General features: G+C 35.7%; 1 protein-coding gene across 11 annotated transcripts in view; it reads right to left on the reverse strand.

The window, feature by feature from the left end:
* The window catches only part of ANKRD17 (ankyrin repeat domain 17), a 154,185-nt gene that overhangs the window by 47,457 nt on the left and 88,252 nt on the right, over positions 1-18,476 (reverse strand). For 6 of the 11 annotated variants that reach the window (XM_060187844.1, XM_007523547.3, XM_060187842.1 and 3 more), the window contains 6 exons: positions 18,062-18,149; positions 13,917-14,044; positions 13,545-13,688; positions 13,059-13,161; positions 10,834-11,586; positions 6,046-6,194 (listed from right to left, as the gene is read on the reverse strand). In XM_060187844.1, the coding sequence (XP_060043827.1) occupies positions 6,046-6,194; positions 10,834-11,586; positions 13,059-13,161; positions 13,545-13,688; positions 13,917-14,044; positions 18,062-18,149 (1,365 nt within the window). The remainder of the gene's footprint in view (positions 1-6,045; positions 6,195-10,833; positions 11,587-13,058; positions 13,162-13,544; positions 13,689-13,916; positions 14,045-18,061; positions 18,150-18,476) is intronic. The other 5 variants (XM_060187843.1, XM_016188361.2, XM_007523549.3 and 2 more) reach the window with 3 other exon arrangements.

Below are 18,476 nucleotides of genomic sequence, written 5' to 3' on the forward strand. Positions count from 1 at the left end.
CACCATAAACTTTTTAGCAACTTTTCACAAGCTTGAGATGCATTAAAATGTAACAAAACACAGTTTGATCTTACATCTTCAGCTTTTTGTAAAACTTCTAAACTCATTCAAATCACTCATTTTTTAAAAATAAAGCTAGAACTGCTGTCAGACGACATAGCAACAACACAGAAGCAAACAGCTTTAGTACTTCAAAAAATAAACTAGATTCATCTGTTGCAAAAATGTGTCATGACTTTTCCAACAATTCAGTAATTTACTTCTGAATTCTGCTAACACTAGCAAGCAATATTATTATTTACCAGTGGCCATATGTTATTTTAGTTTAAATGGCTAGTAAACTTATATTCATACTTGTAGTGCCCAAACTGTACTTACAAAAATGGCAACTGCTTACTAGCAAAATGTGGTTATTAACACTTGAAATAAAGGTAATCTGAATGAAAGTTTTAATTGTATTAGAGTGTAAAGATTGATATTTTGGTTTAGTACTTAAACAAATGCACTGTACAATTTAATCAAAAATAAAAAACTGCTCCACCTGCAGGGGAGTCGTTTCACACACAAGTGGTGAAACAGGTCTGCAAGTGTCTATCTTTCTCTCCCCCTCTCTGTCTTCCCCTCCTCTCTCCATTTCTCTCTGTCCTATCCGACGACATCAATAACAACAAGGGTAGCAAAGGGGAATGAATAAATGAATAAATATTTTAAAATAAATAAATAACTAGAGATCAAGTGATTCCAATTGAGTTCAAATTCACATATACTTTAAATGAGTATCAAATTATCCTGATTTGCATCGCACTGCAGAGATATCTGGCTTTTAATTAAAAAAAAAAAAAGCTAAGAAAGTGCTGAGATTATAAGAATGATTTCACTATGTCTACACTGCTAATAATCACTGAATCTTAAATACAAGTAACATCCAATAAAATATGAAACAGCTCAGTCCTTTCTGTAATGATTATACGCTTAACTTATGATTATACTGAAGTTTAATTATAATTTTCATAAAGATCATTCCACCTAACTCTTTCTACCTTACTTAATATGACTACTAAAATATGTTAAATTAGGTATATGCCTTGAATAACTTTTATTAGTTCTGTTATAAGTCATTTCTCTTCACTTTACACTTTTTACATATGTATCTTTACTACAGTATTTAGCACAAACTGTCCTTATACTAATGTTAGCTGCTAACATTATAAGGGAGAAAACCATTACTAACACCCTAAGAAGAATATAAATTCTTAGAAGGCAGTGAAGATGTCTGTTCTTGTATTCTCAATCTATAAGAGATGCTTTTCCAAGGAAACAATAAATGATAACTAAGTTAAATGACAATAGCTTCAAAAACTAATAACACAAAGGCATGTATTCATAAAATATGCATTTACATATTATATCATATTTATTTTAAAAAATAATGAAAAATTACATTACTCAAAAAACTCTAACATAGAGCAAATGTCAAAAAGCAAAATCTGGGGGCTGGATGATAGCACACCAGGTTAAGCATACATAGTGCTAAGTGCACGGACTAGGTGCAAGGACCCTGGTTCGAGTATCCCGCTCAACACCTGCGGGGGGAGGGGCTGTCGCGCTGCAAGCAGTGAAGCAGGCCTACAGGTGTTTTTCAAGTTCTCTATATTAATGGACCATCAACAGAAGAGGGATGATGAAATTTATAAAGTTTCTAAAAGCATCCCAGGAGTAAAAAGAGTAAAGCAGTATGTATACTGAATAGAGAATTAACAAAAAACTTTTTTTAAAGATAAATGGAAAAAATTCAGTGGATTAGGTTTTTTTACTTTTACATTTTTTAATTAGCAAAACATCAATTCAACTAACATTAAGAACCTTTTCATTAAAAGTACTTAGTTTAATTTTATTTCTTCAGTAAGGATAAATTAAAGCAACTAATATTTATGATAATCTTTTAAATACAGTAATAAATAAATTTAAAGTTTAGGCAGATTTCCACCCCAAATTAGTTGCCCACACAATCTAAAAGTTTAATAGCATCCTGACTGGCAGTACACCAAGAAAAAATTAACTTAAGTTGGAGTTTGGGTTAAAAACTACTAATTAGCAAGGTATGGAAATAAAAATATTTGGGATACTGCTAATCAAGGAGCTAACAATACTAAACGACTTTCTAAAAAGCAAAATACTACTAAAGCAATGTTATAGTAAACTCACTAGCAAGCACTTGCTTTGTCACATATCTAAGAAAACCATGAATAGCACACAGATGTTAAATTTTGTTAAGCGCTCATCCAAGTTTATAGTCTAAAAAATAATTCCATTTAGAACACAATACCACTGGCCAGGTGGTAACCCGTGTACAAGCCCCTATCCCCACCTAATAAGAGGAAAGGTTTGCGAGTGGTGAAATAGGGCTGTAGGTGTCTCTCTGTTTCTCTCCCTATTTCCCTTTTCCACTTGATTTCTGGCTGTCTCTACGCAATAAAGATTTTTTTTAAAAAATGCTGTGAGAGAGAGCTTATGTGCACACGTATCCATAAACTACTGCAAAATATATACCTGAAAGCAGAAGTACACTAGAGTTTGCAGTGAGTACCTCCCTAACACTTCCTCTCCACTATTCCAAGCTTGGGATCCATGATAGCTCAACAAATTGTTTGGCTTCATATGTTAACTCTCTTTTCAATCACCAGGTTCCAGATGCCACCAGGATGCTGGCTAGGCTTCCCTGGATTGAAGACCCCACCAATGTGTCCTGGAGCTCAGCTTCCCCAGAGACACACCCTACTAGGGAAAGAGAGGCAGACTGGGAGTATGGACCGACCAGTCAACGCCCATGTTCAGCGGGGAAGCAATTACAGAAGCCAGACCTTCTACCTTCTGCAACCCTCAACGACCCTGGGTCCATGCTCCCAGAGGGCTAGAGAATGGGAAAGCTACCATGGGAGGGGGTGGGTGATGGGGATTGGGTGGTGGGAATTGTGTGGAGTTGTACCCCTCCTACCTTATGTTTTTGTTCACTAATCCTTTCTTAAATAAAAAATTTAAAAAAAAAAATGATACCATAAAATGTACCATTCCAATACCATAGAATACAGCACTCCATTAACAAATATTGCTATGGAGATTTTGACTTACTATATAAATAAGATAAAATTGTATTCAATGAGGGCAGGAGAGGTAGCCTAATGGTTATGCAAAGGAACTCATTCAATTCCAAGGCCTCAGGTTCAATCCTCTACACCACTATAAGTCAGGATTGAGCAGTGCTCTGATAAAATCAATCAATCAATTAATAAATAAATAGTATTCAATGTAATAGCGTTCTATACGCTATTAATAATGTTTAAAAGATCAGAGTGGAAAAAATGAAATCATAAGATATATACAATAATAAAAGAATATATTTTAGGCATTGAAATACGGATAAAAACACTAAAGTAACTGTCTAAAACCAAAAACTAAATAAACTGTCTATAAAAATGCAATTTATTAATTATAACTGAAGCTATTAAGTGACTTAAAAGCTAAGTTTTTCAGAGCTCTATAACCTTCACAATTTCAAATAGCTTAATTTTTTCCCTTTTACCCCCCTGAAGTCTGTGACTCACACAAGCATGATTTCCCCTCTCAAAAATCACTTTTTCATTAAGATGGAGGAAAAGTGAAACAGAGTGGCCTGGGTGGTGGTGCAGTGGGTAAAGCATTGTACTCTCAAGCATGAGGTCCTAAGTTCAATCTCTGGTGGCACATGCATGAAAGTGATGTCTGGTTATTTCTCTCTCTTTCCTCCTATCTTTCTCATTAATAAATAAATAAAAAAATCTTAAAAAAAAAAAAAAAAGGAACAGAAAGAGGCAGAGACCAAGACCACAAAATGAAGCTTCCTCTGTTGCCACTGTACCACTTATGTGGTACCAGTACTTGCACCACAGAGCTTATATAGTTCTTATACTATCAAATATTTTTCTAATTATGCTAGGGATCATCTATAAAAGGGTAGACATCTGTAAAAGGGTAGCACACTGGAACTTAACAAATGAGAATAATTTCATAAAAGCAATTAGAATACAAACATTTTAAAATGGAATTCACTAGGACTGCTAAATAACTCAGTATTAAAGCACCAACTTGCATACTTGAAGAACGGGAGGCCACATGTTCAATCCCAGCACTCTTTTATGCCAGAGCTAAACAGTGCTCTGCTCCCCACCGCCTACACTCCCACAATTAAATGAATGAATCCTTTAAAAAAAATGTAAAAACACATATAAATAAGAGCAACTGTCCCAAAGAAGACGTCTGAAGACTTCATAATCTCTTTTAAAACAGTTCCTGGGAGTCTGGCGGTAGCGCAGCAGGTTCAACGCACATGGCGCAAAGCGTAAAGGCCTGTGTAATGTCCTTGGCTCCACATCTGTGGGGGAGTCGCTTCACAAGCAGTGAAGCAGGTCTGCAGATGTCTATCTCTCTCTCCCCCTCTCTGTCTTCCCCTCCTCTCTCCATTTCTCTCTGTCCTATCCAACAACGACAACATCAATAACAACAATAACTATAACAATGAAAAACAACAAGGACAACAAAAGGGAAAATAAGTATTAAAAAAAAGTCCCTGAAAATTCTAGGTATACTTCCTCCCCACCCCCAAAGTTAACAAACAGTTATAGCAATAAAAATTTAGGAAGTAATGACAGGAAGTTCCTTTAAGATAGCATTATTAAGAAATATTTAAATGAAGAGGAGATTTTATTTGCAATAAATTAAAAAGAGGTACAACAATTTGTTCATTGCCTCTGTCAGAAATTCAGATTTATAAAGAAATGCATATAGGGCATCAGAAGACGACATAATGATTATACCAACAGACTTAGGCCTGAGGCTCTGAGGTTCGTGATTCAATCCCCAGCCCCACCATAAGCCAGAGCTGAGCAGAGCTCTGGGGGGAGGGAAGGAAAAAAAAAAAAAACCCAGAAGCAACCCAGCTATTCATATCATTATTTTTTGTTTATGAATTCATTTTATTTACAAAATATGGAGTCTAATGTTGGGTTCATATCTTTGAAAAGTTATGGTTTATTTTTGCACAGAAAAACAGAAAAATATGCCGTGACTTTCCCGACAATCCAATCTTTCTAATTGTGGGCCAAGTCTTTGTTCCAAGACAGAGCTGTCTATGATTTAAAAATTACAGATTAGGGATGGCAAGACAGCTTATTTGGAGAGTGTGTTTGTTTTGTCTATTTTGGTAAGGAGAAAGAAAACACAGTCTCTATCACAAAGTCTGCAATTGAGTTTCCAGCACTTAGGGTAGTCACAGGCATCAGCACATCTGAAGTGGAATGGATATGGCTCACCCAGAGAGGGGCACCACAAAGGGAAAATCACCATCATACTCCTCTACCACGTTAAGGTGTTTAATGATTATATAATTTCACTTATAATAGTTTACTTCTCTGATACTTTGGTTATTATAAATAGTTATGAACCGATGGATGCATTTATACTTTCAAGTGAATGTTTTCATGTTCTTTGGATACTTGTATAGGGTTGATAGTACAGGCTGAAAGGTATTTCCAGTTTTGTTAAAATATTACTCATATTATTTTCCACAGGGATACAGCAGTTTGCATACCCACCATACTGTACCAGAAATTCTTTTTCTCCACATTCTCACAATGGATAACTAGGGAGTGGGAGAAGTTATGGGACAAATATTCATTGGAATATCTATCTGTCATCACAAAATGAGGCCATAATTTTGGGATAAAATGCATGAAACTGGAGGCAATAAGTAAAGGGGTGAAGGACAACTGTTGGGTGGATAGTTTTCTTTGTATGTAGAAAAGAAGTGAATAAAGTAAACCTGCAAAAAAAAAAAAAAAAAAAAAGGCTTCAAAACTGTCTCTTAGACTTTGTGAGAACAAGACTATTATGGAAAGTATGATTTAGGCCATGTCTGGATGTGAACCTACACAGGGAAATCTTAAAATTTTGTAGAACACTTTTATAAATGTACTACTACTAATAATAATACCTTTCATTTTGGGAGCTTACCTGTGCATCAATATCAATAGCAGGGTAGATAGGAAGCATGGCTGAAGGAGAGATGATAGGACTGGGAGTTGGAGTCTGAGGCTGGGAAATGGAGGCAGCGATACTGTGGGTAGGAGTGTTTGACATTGCTGATGCTCTTCCACTGACTGCTGTTGAACAAAATAACTGCACTTAATAAGGATGAAACATTGTTAGGTCACAATAAAACATAATTTTCAGAAAATATTTAAAGACTTAAGAATAAAATATCCACACGTAGATTGCCATGGTATTAAGTAAGTTATTTCCCAATTACTTTTGACTTTGAAGAGTAGTTTAAACTTATAATGTATACTAAGTGTAACTGATTATCTAAGTAACAATTCATACGTATTAAAAAAAAAAAAAGCCCTTAAGGCTTGGAATCATAAGCTTTTTTAAATCGAGATAACTCTGTAAGCAAAAGTATACTTATTAATTAAAAGTAAATATAGAAGAAAAATTGTTAATTATATCTTCATAATCAGAAAAGAAATAAAAATTAAATTATCATGTTCTGGAAGAGAGAAATGTGACCTTTACTTGCCAATTTCACAGCTTATCTTTTGGAATTAATGAAAGTAATATCACTGTTGGGCAAAGAAACTCACTATCCAATCCCTTCAGTTATCATTCATTGCTTTACCAAATGCCAATAAGGAATAATAATGTTCTAGGTTAAAGCTATCAGTAGGATAGCATAGCCAAACACAGAAATTTGATCCTCATACAGAAATATAGTTTCTCAAGTGTAGAATTATTCTGAGAGGATTAGAACACCCATCAAATCACATCAGCAATCACACAGCCTAATAAGGATTTAAAAAAAAGAAGAAAGAAAGAACGTACCCACACAATCACCCTTCAAATGTAGGTTTTATTAAATATTAGTTGGCTACAAGGTTATTTTATTGGGGGCTGGGCAGTGGTGCACTCAGTTGAGCACACACATTACCATGTACAAGGATCCAGGTTTGAGTTCCCGCCCCCTCCATCTGCAGGAGGGACGCTTCACTAAAGGTGAAGCAGGTCTGAAGGTCTCTCTCCCGCTCTGTGTCTCCCCTAGCCCTCTCAATCTCTCTTTGTCCTATCAAAAAAAAAAAAAAAACTTAAATTAAAAAAAAGAAAGAAAAAAAAAATGGCCACTAGGAGCAGTGAATTCATAATGCTAACACTGAATATGAGTGATAACAATGGTGGCAATAAAAAAAAATTTAATTGAAACAAAAAAATAAAGATTATTTTACTAACTATGCAAATTAGAAGAGGTCAATACTTAGGTGAGAGAACACCATATCCCCTCATCAATTAACTTTCAGAGTTGTCTGTGAGCATCAGACGTCCTTCCTGCCCTCCCCCATTAAAAATACTACTATCACACTATAATACGGGCATTAATCTTTGAATGTTTAATAGTAATGTGGATAGATAGCCAAAGCAATTAGCAACTACAACAGACAGAAAGCAATTATAATTCACAACTGGATCTGAAACCAGGCAAAAGAGGTTGTAATCCTGTTGTGAACAAAACTAAAATTGACTTTAATATAACAATTATAAACAAGATTGTCAATTAAGAAATCTGTTTTACATGAAATTCTTAGTTGAGGCACAAACATACACTATACATTATAGCAACACACACTCTATAATTAAATTATACATGTTTTAAGTTCACTGAAAACTTAAAGGAAAAAACAAAGAAGAAACAAAACAGTTTGAATCCTAGGGAGTCAGAGCATTAGAAAAAGGTGTGCACTAATATTTAAAATTAATCACCTAATTACCTTAAATATTGTTACTTGCATATAAGTAGTTTTCTATGTTAGGAAAGAAGTCAAGAGAATTTAAATGTATATAATCTAAATATAGAATTTATAGTCATATAAGATCTATAGTTATGAAAATAGTTTCCTTATTCTCTGATTAGAATGATCTTCACAAATGAAAACTGAACACAGTAAGTGGATTAAACAGAATGAACACCAGTCTTCCAAAGAACTGAGGTATTATTGCATGATTGATACTAAAGAAAAAATTTTTAAATGCAAGTTTTAGTGTTAAGTGAGCATAGCAATAATTTGCATTTCAGCTGAAATAAAGTATTTTAAAGAAACTAGTAAAAATTATCTTTTTTTTGTCAAAATGGCTGTTTTTATCAGATTGTCTAAAAAGAAATAAGAAAAATCAATTCTTAACTTTACTTCATTGAAGTTACCTATGAAAATTGGTTTAGGCAAGCCAAATAATTGTCTGTCACTCATTCATTCACCATAATTAAAGTAACAACTGTGAACATGTAGATATCTAAATGAACCATGGTAAAGACCTTTAAATGCAGAACTTTAATTTGGGGCCAGATCTTAGAGCAAGAGAGTCCTAGATACTCAAAAAAATTCTATCATGTTAGGGAAAGGAAAATAACTCAAGAGAACAAAGGTAAAATGTTAAATTGGTTAAACAGTAGGACTATAAATTTTTCTTGGCAAGTAAGGAAATCAGAGAACACAGAAAATTTTGTTCGGCCATATATTAGATAAAAAGTAGTTGGACTCTGTAAGAGCTAAAAAGAACAGAGACTATATGTTGGAGGAAGAGAAGGAAAGGAACACTGTTAAGTGTGACTGATCATCAGTGATAAACCGTCACCAAGTCAACTGAATGAACTATTACTACCATAGAGAAGCTTAAAGAATGAGTGCAGAATAGAGTGTATGAAGAGATATGTATGTTTATGTAAGTGTACAACTGTAATGACAAGACTGGACTGCAGGTAGACAGCTAGATGTCTTGGAGTCCTTCCTGTTCTCCCTCTGACCATCTCTTATTTTCCCATAAATGATAATAATAAAGAAGTAAAGTATTTTTTATGGTATGGCAAATATTTGTCATATCTCCTAAAAAGTTTCCCTTAACATAAGTTTATGTGAAAACATCTAGAACACATTGGTAAATGATTTCTGTTTAGTAAATAATTCAACAGAAGAATCACAAGAGCTACTATACAAATCTCAGACAAATTTAATCAGTGCAAAAACTATAAAACTAGCAAACCAATGGGGAAAACTATACTCAAGCATATTAGGTAAAATTTGACAGCATTATCAAAAAAAATTTAATATTCAGTGGTATGGAATGTCCATTCTTCATACAGTTATTTCTACATGTTTTGGCAATTGTATTAATATATCAGAACAAGCACCATTATGACCTAGATTAATGGACATGGAACCAATAAAATATTTGGAATTTTGGCCACTGTACTCCAATCATTGTGAGATATGTAAGTTTTTTAAATTCTTATTCCTTACTTTTAAAATCTCCTAGTAGTGATAATCAATTCTTTTCAAATATTTTGAGCATTATACAAAAGTTTCTAAAATAGTATAGAAAAATTGTATACTTCTCAATATAAGAATGTTTGCAGTTAGTTCTATTACTAGTTAACCATATTTTCCCCAATGCACCTAAGACTTTCACTCCATAAATTTGTGTTGGAGTAAGACTAATAGACTAAGAAACTGTAGAGTAATGCATAAGTCCCTATGTCTCATTAGGGGCTGGGCAGTGGTGCACCAGGTTGGGTATACTGTTGGGCAAGGACCTGGGTTTAAACCCCCGGTCTTCCACCTACAGGTGGAACACTTCACAAGCTGTGAAACAGTGCTGCTATTTCCCTCTCTAACTCCTCCTTCCTTCCTTTTTAATAAAAATTTAAAAAAATAAATAAATAAAATGTCTCACGCAGTTTCTTAGGTTCTGTTTGTTAACTAAATTTCTCAGCACTATACAATATAATTTTTTATTCCTCTTAAAAGAGAAGATGTATCTCAGAATATACAATGTTATTAGAACATTTTTAAAACTATCAAAGTTCAGTTGTCCCTTAAGTATATAAAGTTCAAAGAATAAAGAGGGAAGAGAGTAAATGAAAGTTATTTAAATTCTTCTTCCTTTGATTTTCCTTTCTTTCCTTTAAATTTTCTCAGCATAGTGCTCATATGAAATCTCATCCCACTACTTTGTTACAGAACTCACAAAGATATGTACCAAGAACTAGAACTACTAAAGCAAACTCTTAAAATATATCTTCTAATAAAGCTAGTCAAAGAAGAAGAAAATTGTCTCACTACACACTTAAAGATGTATCATTATAATACTGTCGGGATCACACCTTCTCAAAATACAGTTATAAAGTAACTATACAGTAACATTCATGGGGGTAAAAAAATCACTAGCATACAGTATAATCGAATCCTATTTGGTTTAGTTCTTTATTAATGTTGTAAAGGATTAAGTTTTGTTTTTAAATATTCTTCAAGCTTGAAGTCTGATCCCTTAGAATAAAGGTTTTTCTATTCACAAACAAGCTTACTGATGTGTCCTACTAACTAGTTTTGCAATTCAACTTCTACACATTTCCCAACTTTTGTGAGTACAGCAGCAAAAAACCCAAAATTCAATTTCAGTATTCTGAACTTTAAAAACACAAAAAGTCAAACATCAAATCCACAACTGAAACGCCTACACCCCCAGTCTACCCAGCTAAGTCAGAAAGTTTCAGTCACTTGTATTGAATGAAATAAATCTGTAATTCAATATTAATCCGTCTGAGAACTTCTGAGCTTGAACTAATATTGCTAAAGATATACATGGGTAAGAGTCCAAAAATAGTTCTCAAGATGGGTAATGGCAAAAAAATTCCTGGCACACTCTAACTCGCCTTAAGCAAATCATATTTGATACCTGCTCACAACAATATAAACCCACCTGCCATGATGTCATCCAGCGTGTCATTGAGGGTCTGAGCAGGGCTGGCTACCATTAACCCTTGTTGTGTTTCTGTCAGAATTCCTTGCCCCAGCCCTGCCAACTGTGCTTGGCCCAGTACTGGCTGTCCAACTATCACTCCTTGCAGTTCTGTAAGGTTTGCGATGGACCCTGGAGGCAAGGGACCTGCCGCCAGAGGCAAAGCTTGAGGCATGGCCAGAGGCTGGATTGGTGCAAAACCCATCTGAGCAGCAGTCTGCTGGGGTTCATCTTTAAGCAAAACTGGATCCACTTGCTGTAAACGTGCATAGTCTCCCTCGGAAAGCTGCTCTCCAACCCCAACAGGAGTTAGTAGTCCCAGATGTTGGCAAGACTGTTGCTGCTGCTGCTGAAGTTGAATTCTTTGAGCTTTAACCTCAAGATACTGCTTTTTTAGCTGCTGCTGAGTTTTCAGTTGTAACTCTCGCTCTACTTTCTGCAGTTCCTCCAAAATCTTTTGTTTCTTCTGAATTTGTTCCTCCCTTGTTTTGTTTAGCTCCTCGATCTTCTCCTTGGTAAGTTGGTCAGCATGAGCCAGTTCCAAGGACTGCAGCTGTGCATTCTTTTCTATGGCTTCTTTTATCCTCTGTTCCAGTTCTGTTAACTTTCCCTGAGCCTCTTCTACAATGCTCTCTGGAGACTGATTGGTGATGTAACCCTGTACATCCTGGCTGTTTGCTGGCAAATGGCTGTTGGACTTTTGTTTAGAAGCAGCTGTGTGAAAAAGAAACCCCCTCAGAAGTGCACATGAATGGCATCCTCATTACAGAGTTACTGTTGGGAGGTTTAGTGCCAACAGTATGCACCAAGTTACCATATCCAAAGAAGGTGAAAAAGCATTGTTAAGGAGTTAAAAACAAATCCACCTTCTTACCATCAATATAAAATGTTTGTATTTTATGTGAATAGAGTATCTTTGTGAAATTAATTCCAGAACTTAAAAAAATATCACAGGGATTAAAATGAGATAATAGAGGAATGCATGTTTTGTGACAGTTAAGTGGTGCAATTAAAATAAAAGCTAATGCTATGTGTAGAAATACTTTATCTGGTCATTAAATGATGGAAAACTTATAAAGCAGAAAATGCTACATTATTAATGTCAAGGGGAAACTTAGACCTCTAAGTCCAGATCTTTCCACATTTAATTGTCTGTGCCTTTTAGACTCACACACATACACACAGAGTACCCAAACCACTGAGAAGTATCAGAATATTTAAATCCAACTAAAATACATATTTTTGCTGGGACTTATCATCTTCAAGACCGATAAAGGCAAGATATAAGTTCACATATTCACACAGCTACCTGGCAAGTAGAGAACTGAGATTCAGTTTCCCTGGAAGAAAAGATGCTGGACTATGCCATCCACTGTATTTTCTGACAGCTAGGTGAATAAAGAAATCTGGCTACCAGTACAGCAGTTGTTTGTTATAGCAATTGAAAAAAATGTGTCATTGCTCTGTGCTGGTATAAGTTATTGAAAAGAGTTGGTGCAAATACTTAGAATTCTTGTTGGTAAAGTAACAGGTAGCCAAAAACATTTAAAAAAAATTAAAATCCATTGGTTCTTCAGGTCAAACTTTTTAAAAAGAAAAACAGATTCAAACTGGTAGCTATAATATTTTGGAACTTAACTTACGAACATGCATGATGTAACACTCACAAGTCAAATATGGACTTCAGAATTCTAGAGAAACAAACAAGCAGATCTGAAGTAACTCTGAATTATTGATTGAGAAAAGGTATTCCAGATAGGAAATCTAGATTAAACCATTTGTTCTATTATTTTTTTAATTTTGACCTAATTTGATCTTATGCCTTGTGTCACCACAGACATTTAAGTTGTACATAAAAATGTCACGCAACTATACCCATGCTAATATTTTAACATGAAAAGAAAGGACTAGTAAATATAGGGAAAAATGAATAATCAGAATTGCATCAAAGATGAGCATCTGAATTTCTCCTGCTGAAACTTTTAATTTTAGCACAAACTAGTATTAGCTATCTTCTCTACCAAATACATAATTTTCTAACTGATGAAAAAAATCTTTTTCATTATGCCAACTAAGTAAAAAAAAAAAATTTTTTTTGGTGGAAAAATAGCTTTATGAAACTGTTTTTTAAAATTACATCTTTCCCTGACAACATGTAATAAATAGTCTTTAGAAGTATAACTGACCTTTATTCCTGATGGGAAGAGTAGTAGCAACGTTGGCAGGTGGTTTGTCAGGCTCTTGGGGTGGGACAACCATGGGCAGTGCTTGAACTGGTACACGAGGAGCCTAGGTTAAAAGAAAGGGACTGCACTTCAACTTTTCCTTCACATTCCATTAAATAATAATGGAAAGGTCAAAAAAAGTTATCCATGATATTTTAAGTACAGCACTAATCTTAAAGCATGACACATTTACTTAAATACAGTGGTAATCAATTATTTCCTATGACATTTCCAAATAGAATTTGAACTTAGCTGGTTTTTTGGTGATAACAGGAAAGATTTTGCTTTACAGAAAATCTGAATATTACACCAGAAATGAGTAATCATATCAAGTACATAGCTATAAAAACGACAAAACATAAAAAGTAAACAGTGTAGTTGAAACAGAAAATATAAGCAAAGGAGGGCAAAGAAGATATGACAAAATGATTTAGAATTAAATCTTACCCTATTTAAATCGTGGGATGGGGGTGTTAACTGAGTGACATCTGGTGGAGGGGCTGAAAGCAAATTATTAGGGTAGTCCAAAAGATAGCAAACAACACTTGTATGGCCACCTTTTGCTGCTTCTATCAACATAGTAGAGCCATCCTGAAAAAGAAGATAATGGAAGCAGGGAAATCATTAACCTCAGTACCATTACAATAAAGCAATCTAGGTCCCAGACACATTAAAATCATGATTAATAGTATGTTGATGAAACAGGAGAAAAATCAATAAACTTAAAACACCACTATAAACAAAAACTTGTGGCTGATATTTTATAATGATCAAGAATTAAGAATCCACAATTCTACTTGAAACACTGGTGTTACATACTTTTAGACGGTGAGTAGGATCTGCCCCATGTGCCAAAAGTAGTTCCACCACTGCCAGATGACCCCCCGCACAAGCAAGGGAGAGTACAGTATGGTCATTATTAGCTGTAGTTCTATTCACATTTGCTCCTTCAACAGAAAAAAGCATAGAAATTCATATTGATACAACATGGCTTCTTAGATTATGGTAAATTTCAAAATCATAAAGGAAAATGAGAATAGTGTAATGAAGCCTCACATACCCATTACCCAGCTTCAGTGATTATAAACACAGTCAATCTCATTCCATATGTACCTACATTAATTCCCCTGCCCCACCTTGAATTTCCTAAAGCAAATCCCAAACAAACATGATATAATTTCACCCAAGTACTTCAATATGTACCAATATAAGTCAACATTGCTCCTAAAAGTAAAATATGATATTTTATCTAAATTCTAAGTTCTTCAGTAGAAAATATAACCAAGTTGAGCTTTATGTACTAGATATAAAGATAATTAATATAGTATAGAAATTATAGTACTGACCTTTTTCTCTGGGGAATTTCTAGATTGGAATGAGAATAGAAATAATGGAAAGAAGTATACCAATCTGAACTTATCTACAAAATAATTCTAAGTAAATAGTAATACGATTTGGAGTTGGCTCAGACACAGAGCATCTGCTCTATAAATGTGATTATGAGTTTGATCCCTAGAACCACCCCAAAGCAAAAGAGACAAAACTAGTAGAACCACAGGATGGTGGAACAGAGCTTTGTGTTCTCTCTCATTTATAAAAAAACAAATGAGGTCTCAGTGCTCAAGGATAGAATTTCTATGCCAAGTTTCAGGAGACCTGAGATTTAATCCCCAGTGCCTCTATATGGCAGAGCTAAGTACTGTTCTGGGGTGTCCCCGTGTCTTTGTCTCTTTTTCTACTCTGCTCTCTCATCAACATTTTGAAAGTTGAAGTGGGGATGTAGTTCACCAAAAGAGCATATGCATGAGACTCTAAATTGTACCTATGAAGTCCATTTAAAAAAATTAATTAAAACAAAGTAGAATACTTGCTCAGGAGGTGATATAACAGCTACAGTATTAGACTTAGAAACACAAGGTCACAAGTTTGATCCCAATCACTACATGTAAGTGTAGTGATATTCTTTTTTTTTATTATTGTTGTAGTTATTATTATTGTTGTCATTGTTGAATAGGTCAGAGAGAAATGGAGAGAGGAGGGGAAGACAGAGAGGGGGAGAGAAAGATAGACACCTGCAGACCTGCTTCACCGCCTGTGAAGCGACTCCCCTGCAGGTGGGGAGCCGGGGTTCGAACCAGGATCCTTATGCCGGTCCTTGTGCTTTGGGCCACCTGCGCTTAACCCGCTGCGCTACAGCCCGACTCCCAGTGTAGTGATATTCTAATATTCTCTTGTTGATAGATCTTTTATCATTAAGGATTTGGTAGTTAAAATTGCCAAGGGGATAAGGAGAGAGCACATTAGTATACCAGACTTGTATGTCTGAGTACCAGAGGGTTCTGTTTCAACTGTGGCACCAAGACATAACCATGGCTGAGCAGTCTCTCATAAAATATATACTGGTTGTGGGAAAAGTCTTGATGCATCTTTGCACAGAAAATACATAGAAAAAAAAAATGCCATGACTTTTCCCACAACCCAATATATACTGTTTTTAAGTAGAATTATTGAGCATGCTTCCAGAGTTAATGCTGAGGTCTCAGTGCCTGCACTACTAATCCAATGCTTCAGTGGGCCTATTTTTTTTTTCTTTCGTTTTGTTTTTTATCAGAACACTGCTCAGCTCTGGTTTATAGTGGTGCAGGGGATTGAACCTGGGACAGTGGAGCCTCAGGCATGAGAGTCTCTTTGCATAACCATTACGTTATCTACCCCTGCCCTTTTTCTTCTTTCTCTTCTTCTACTTTATCTGATAGGGCATAGAAAAATCGAGGGGTGGGGGGGGGGGGATAAGGAAAGAGAGAGAGAGGGATGGAGGGAGGGTAGAGACACCAAGATTTACAGATCCTGCTTCACAGCTCATTAAGAGGTCCTGATGAAGGTGGGGGAACAAAGGCTTGAACCCAGGTCTTTGTGCATGTACTATATGCACTTAGCCAGGTGTGCCACCACCTGGCCAAGTATAAAAATTTTCCACTCATTTTGGCACATTTCACACATGTCAGTCATGAACATTTATGATTACCTCTTCATATATTACTAAGAAGTAAATTTAGGACCAGTTAAAAATCAAAGGACAAAAATAATTTGCCTCCAAGTTACTCAGTGGAATAAATATCATTAAAATCAAAGCTTCAAGATATATTATAAAGCTAGAATGCAGCCATTTATGAAACAGACTTCTGTGTCTGAGGCTCCAAGGTTCCAGGTTCAATTCCTGGTACCATCATGAACATGAAAAGACACTCAAAAGTTTTATCTGGAGAGACTTATCTTTACAGAAGTTTTCAGTAAGAGTGGTGTTAAGTATCATCATGATTTTCAGTTTGGAACTAACTGTTCTATACAATTCATAATGTTTATCAACTATCCAAACTTATACCACTATTTTTTTTTATCACTGTTGGTGAGAATGTAAGCCAGTCCAACTCATGTGGAAAACAGTCAGGAAACTCATCTGAATGCTAGAAACTGACCTTTCCTATAATCCATCAAATCCTATGCTGGGATATATCCAAAGAAAAAGAAAGATGCCTATCCCAAGGGAGCTATGTACATGTACAATCCTAGCAGCACTATTTGTAATAACTCAAAACTTGGAAGCAAGACAGATGCCCAATGACAGAGTTGAATCGCTAAGGAGGTTGTGGTATATGTACATAATAGAATAGCACTCAGCTATTAAAAATGAAGTCATCTCAATTGTCTTATACTAGATAGAACTTGAAGGAATCATTTTAAGTGAGATAAGTCAAAAAGAGAGGACAAATACAGGGTGATCTTAATGATAAGTGGAACTTAAAAAGGACAAAAAGGGGAGTTGGGCTGTAGAGCAGCGGGTTAAGCGCAGGTGGAGCAAAGCGCAAGGACCAGCATAAGGATCCCAGTTCAAGTCCCTGGCTCCCCACCTGCAGGGGAGTCGCTTCACAGGTGGTGAAGCAGGTCTGCAGGTGTCTTTCTCTCCCCATCTTCCCCATCTCTCTCCATTCCTCTGTCCTATCCAACAACGACACAAGAGCAACAAAAGGGAATAGAATAATAAACATTTTTTAAAAAAGGATAAAAAGGGTGAGTTGGGCAGCAGCACAGGGGGTAAAGCGCAGGTCGCTCAAAGCCCAAGGACCAGCGTAAGGATCCTGGTTCAAGCCCCTGTCTCCCCACCTGCAGGGGGAGTTGCTTCACAGGTGGTAAAGCAGGTCTGCAGGTATCTGTCTTTTTCCCCCCATCTTCTTCCCCTCCTCTCTCCATTTCTCTCTGTCCCATCCAACAACAACAACTACAACAATAAAACAACAAGGGCAACAAAAGGGAATAAATAAATATTTTTAAAAGGCAGTAAAAAAGGGCAAAAAGGAAAAAGACACAGTGAAACTTAAGACTGCAACAAAGCAAAAATCTCTATGGAGAAGGAGGGGAAGAGATGATATGGAGAGGGCTGGGGGTCCTGGCACATGTTGGTAGAAAAAAGGACCTGGGTTAGGGAGAGTGTTTTGAGACTCCTATCACTGACATATGAGAAGCTATACTGATATGTCAACAACTGTACTATGAACCACTAACCTTCCAATAAAGTGGTTAAAAAATAAGAAACTGGGAGTCCGGCGGTAGCGCAGTGGGTTAAGCGCACGTGGCGCAAAGTGCAAGGACCGTGTAAGGATCCCGGATCAAGCCCCTGGCGCCCCACCTGTAGGGGAGTCGCTTCACAGGCGGTGAAGCAGGTCTGCAGGTGTCTATCTTTCTCTTCTCCCCTCTGTCTACCCCTTCTCTCTCCATTTCTCTCTGTCCTACCTAACAATGACAACATCAACAACAACAATAACTACAACAACAATGAAAAACAACAAGGGCAACAAAAAAGGGAAAAATAAATATATAAAAAAACCTTTTAAACTTTCAACATCTAAATAAATGAGAGCAGAAGATAGTAAACTTGAGGAGAAATCTACTGCTTTACATAAACCTACCTTTACTGATTAGGAACTGAACAGTACAAACATGACCAGCTCTTGCAGCTTTCATTAAAGGAGTTCTCCCACCTTCAGATTCATGTTCCTATTTATAAAAATCAGATATCAGAGATATTTGATATTTAGTGAACATTAATATTTTTATTAAAATGAGAAGGGAAAGGATAGGGCTGATTTCTGCATAAATATATTAGATAACATGTTTTGAAGCAAATTTAGAAGTACACTGTAAATTGCAATAATGTAAGATTAGGAACATATTCTATATAATTAACTTAAAATGGAATTATATGCATGTTTGTGACACTTTCATCTACACTAATCTAAATAATACTTCCTTTTCTCTTTATAATAAAGTATAGACAATGTCCTTGTCATACAAAGTCTCCTACTTTCTCTACTTGATGTCTCA

This window comes from Erinaceus europaeus, chromosome 3 (genome assembly GCF_950295315.1).
Source record: "Erinaceus europaeus chromosome 3, mEriEur2.1, whole genome shotgun sequence".
In the NCBI taxonomy this organism is placed as follows: Eukaryota; Metazoa; Chordata; class Mammalia; order Eulipotyphla; family Erinaceidae; genus Erinaceus; species Erinaceus europaeus.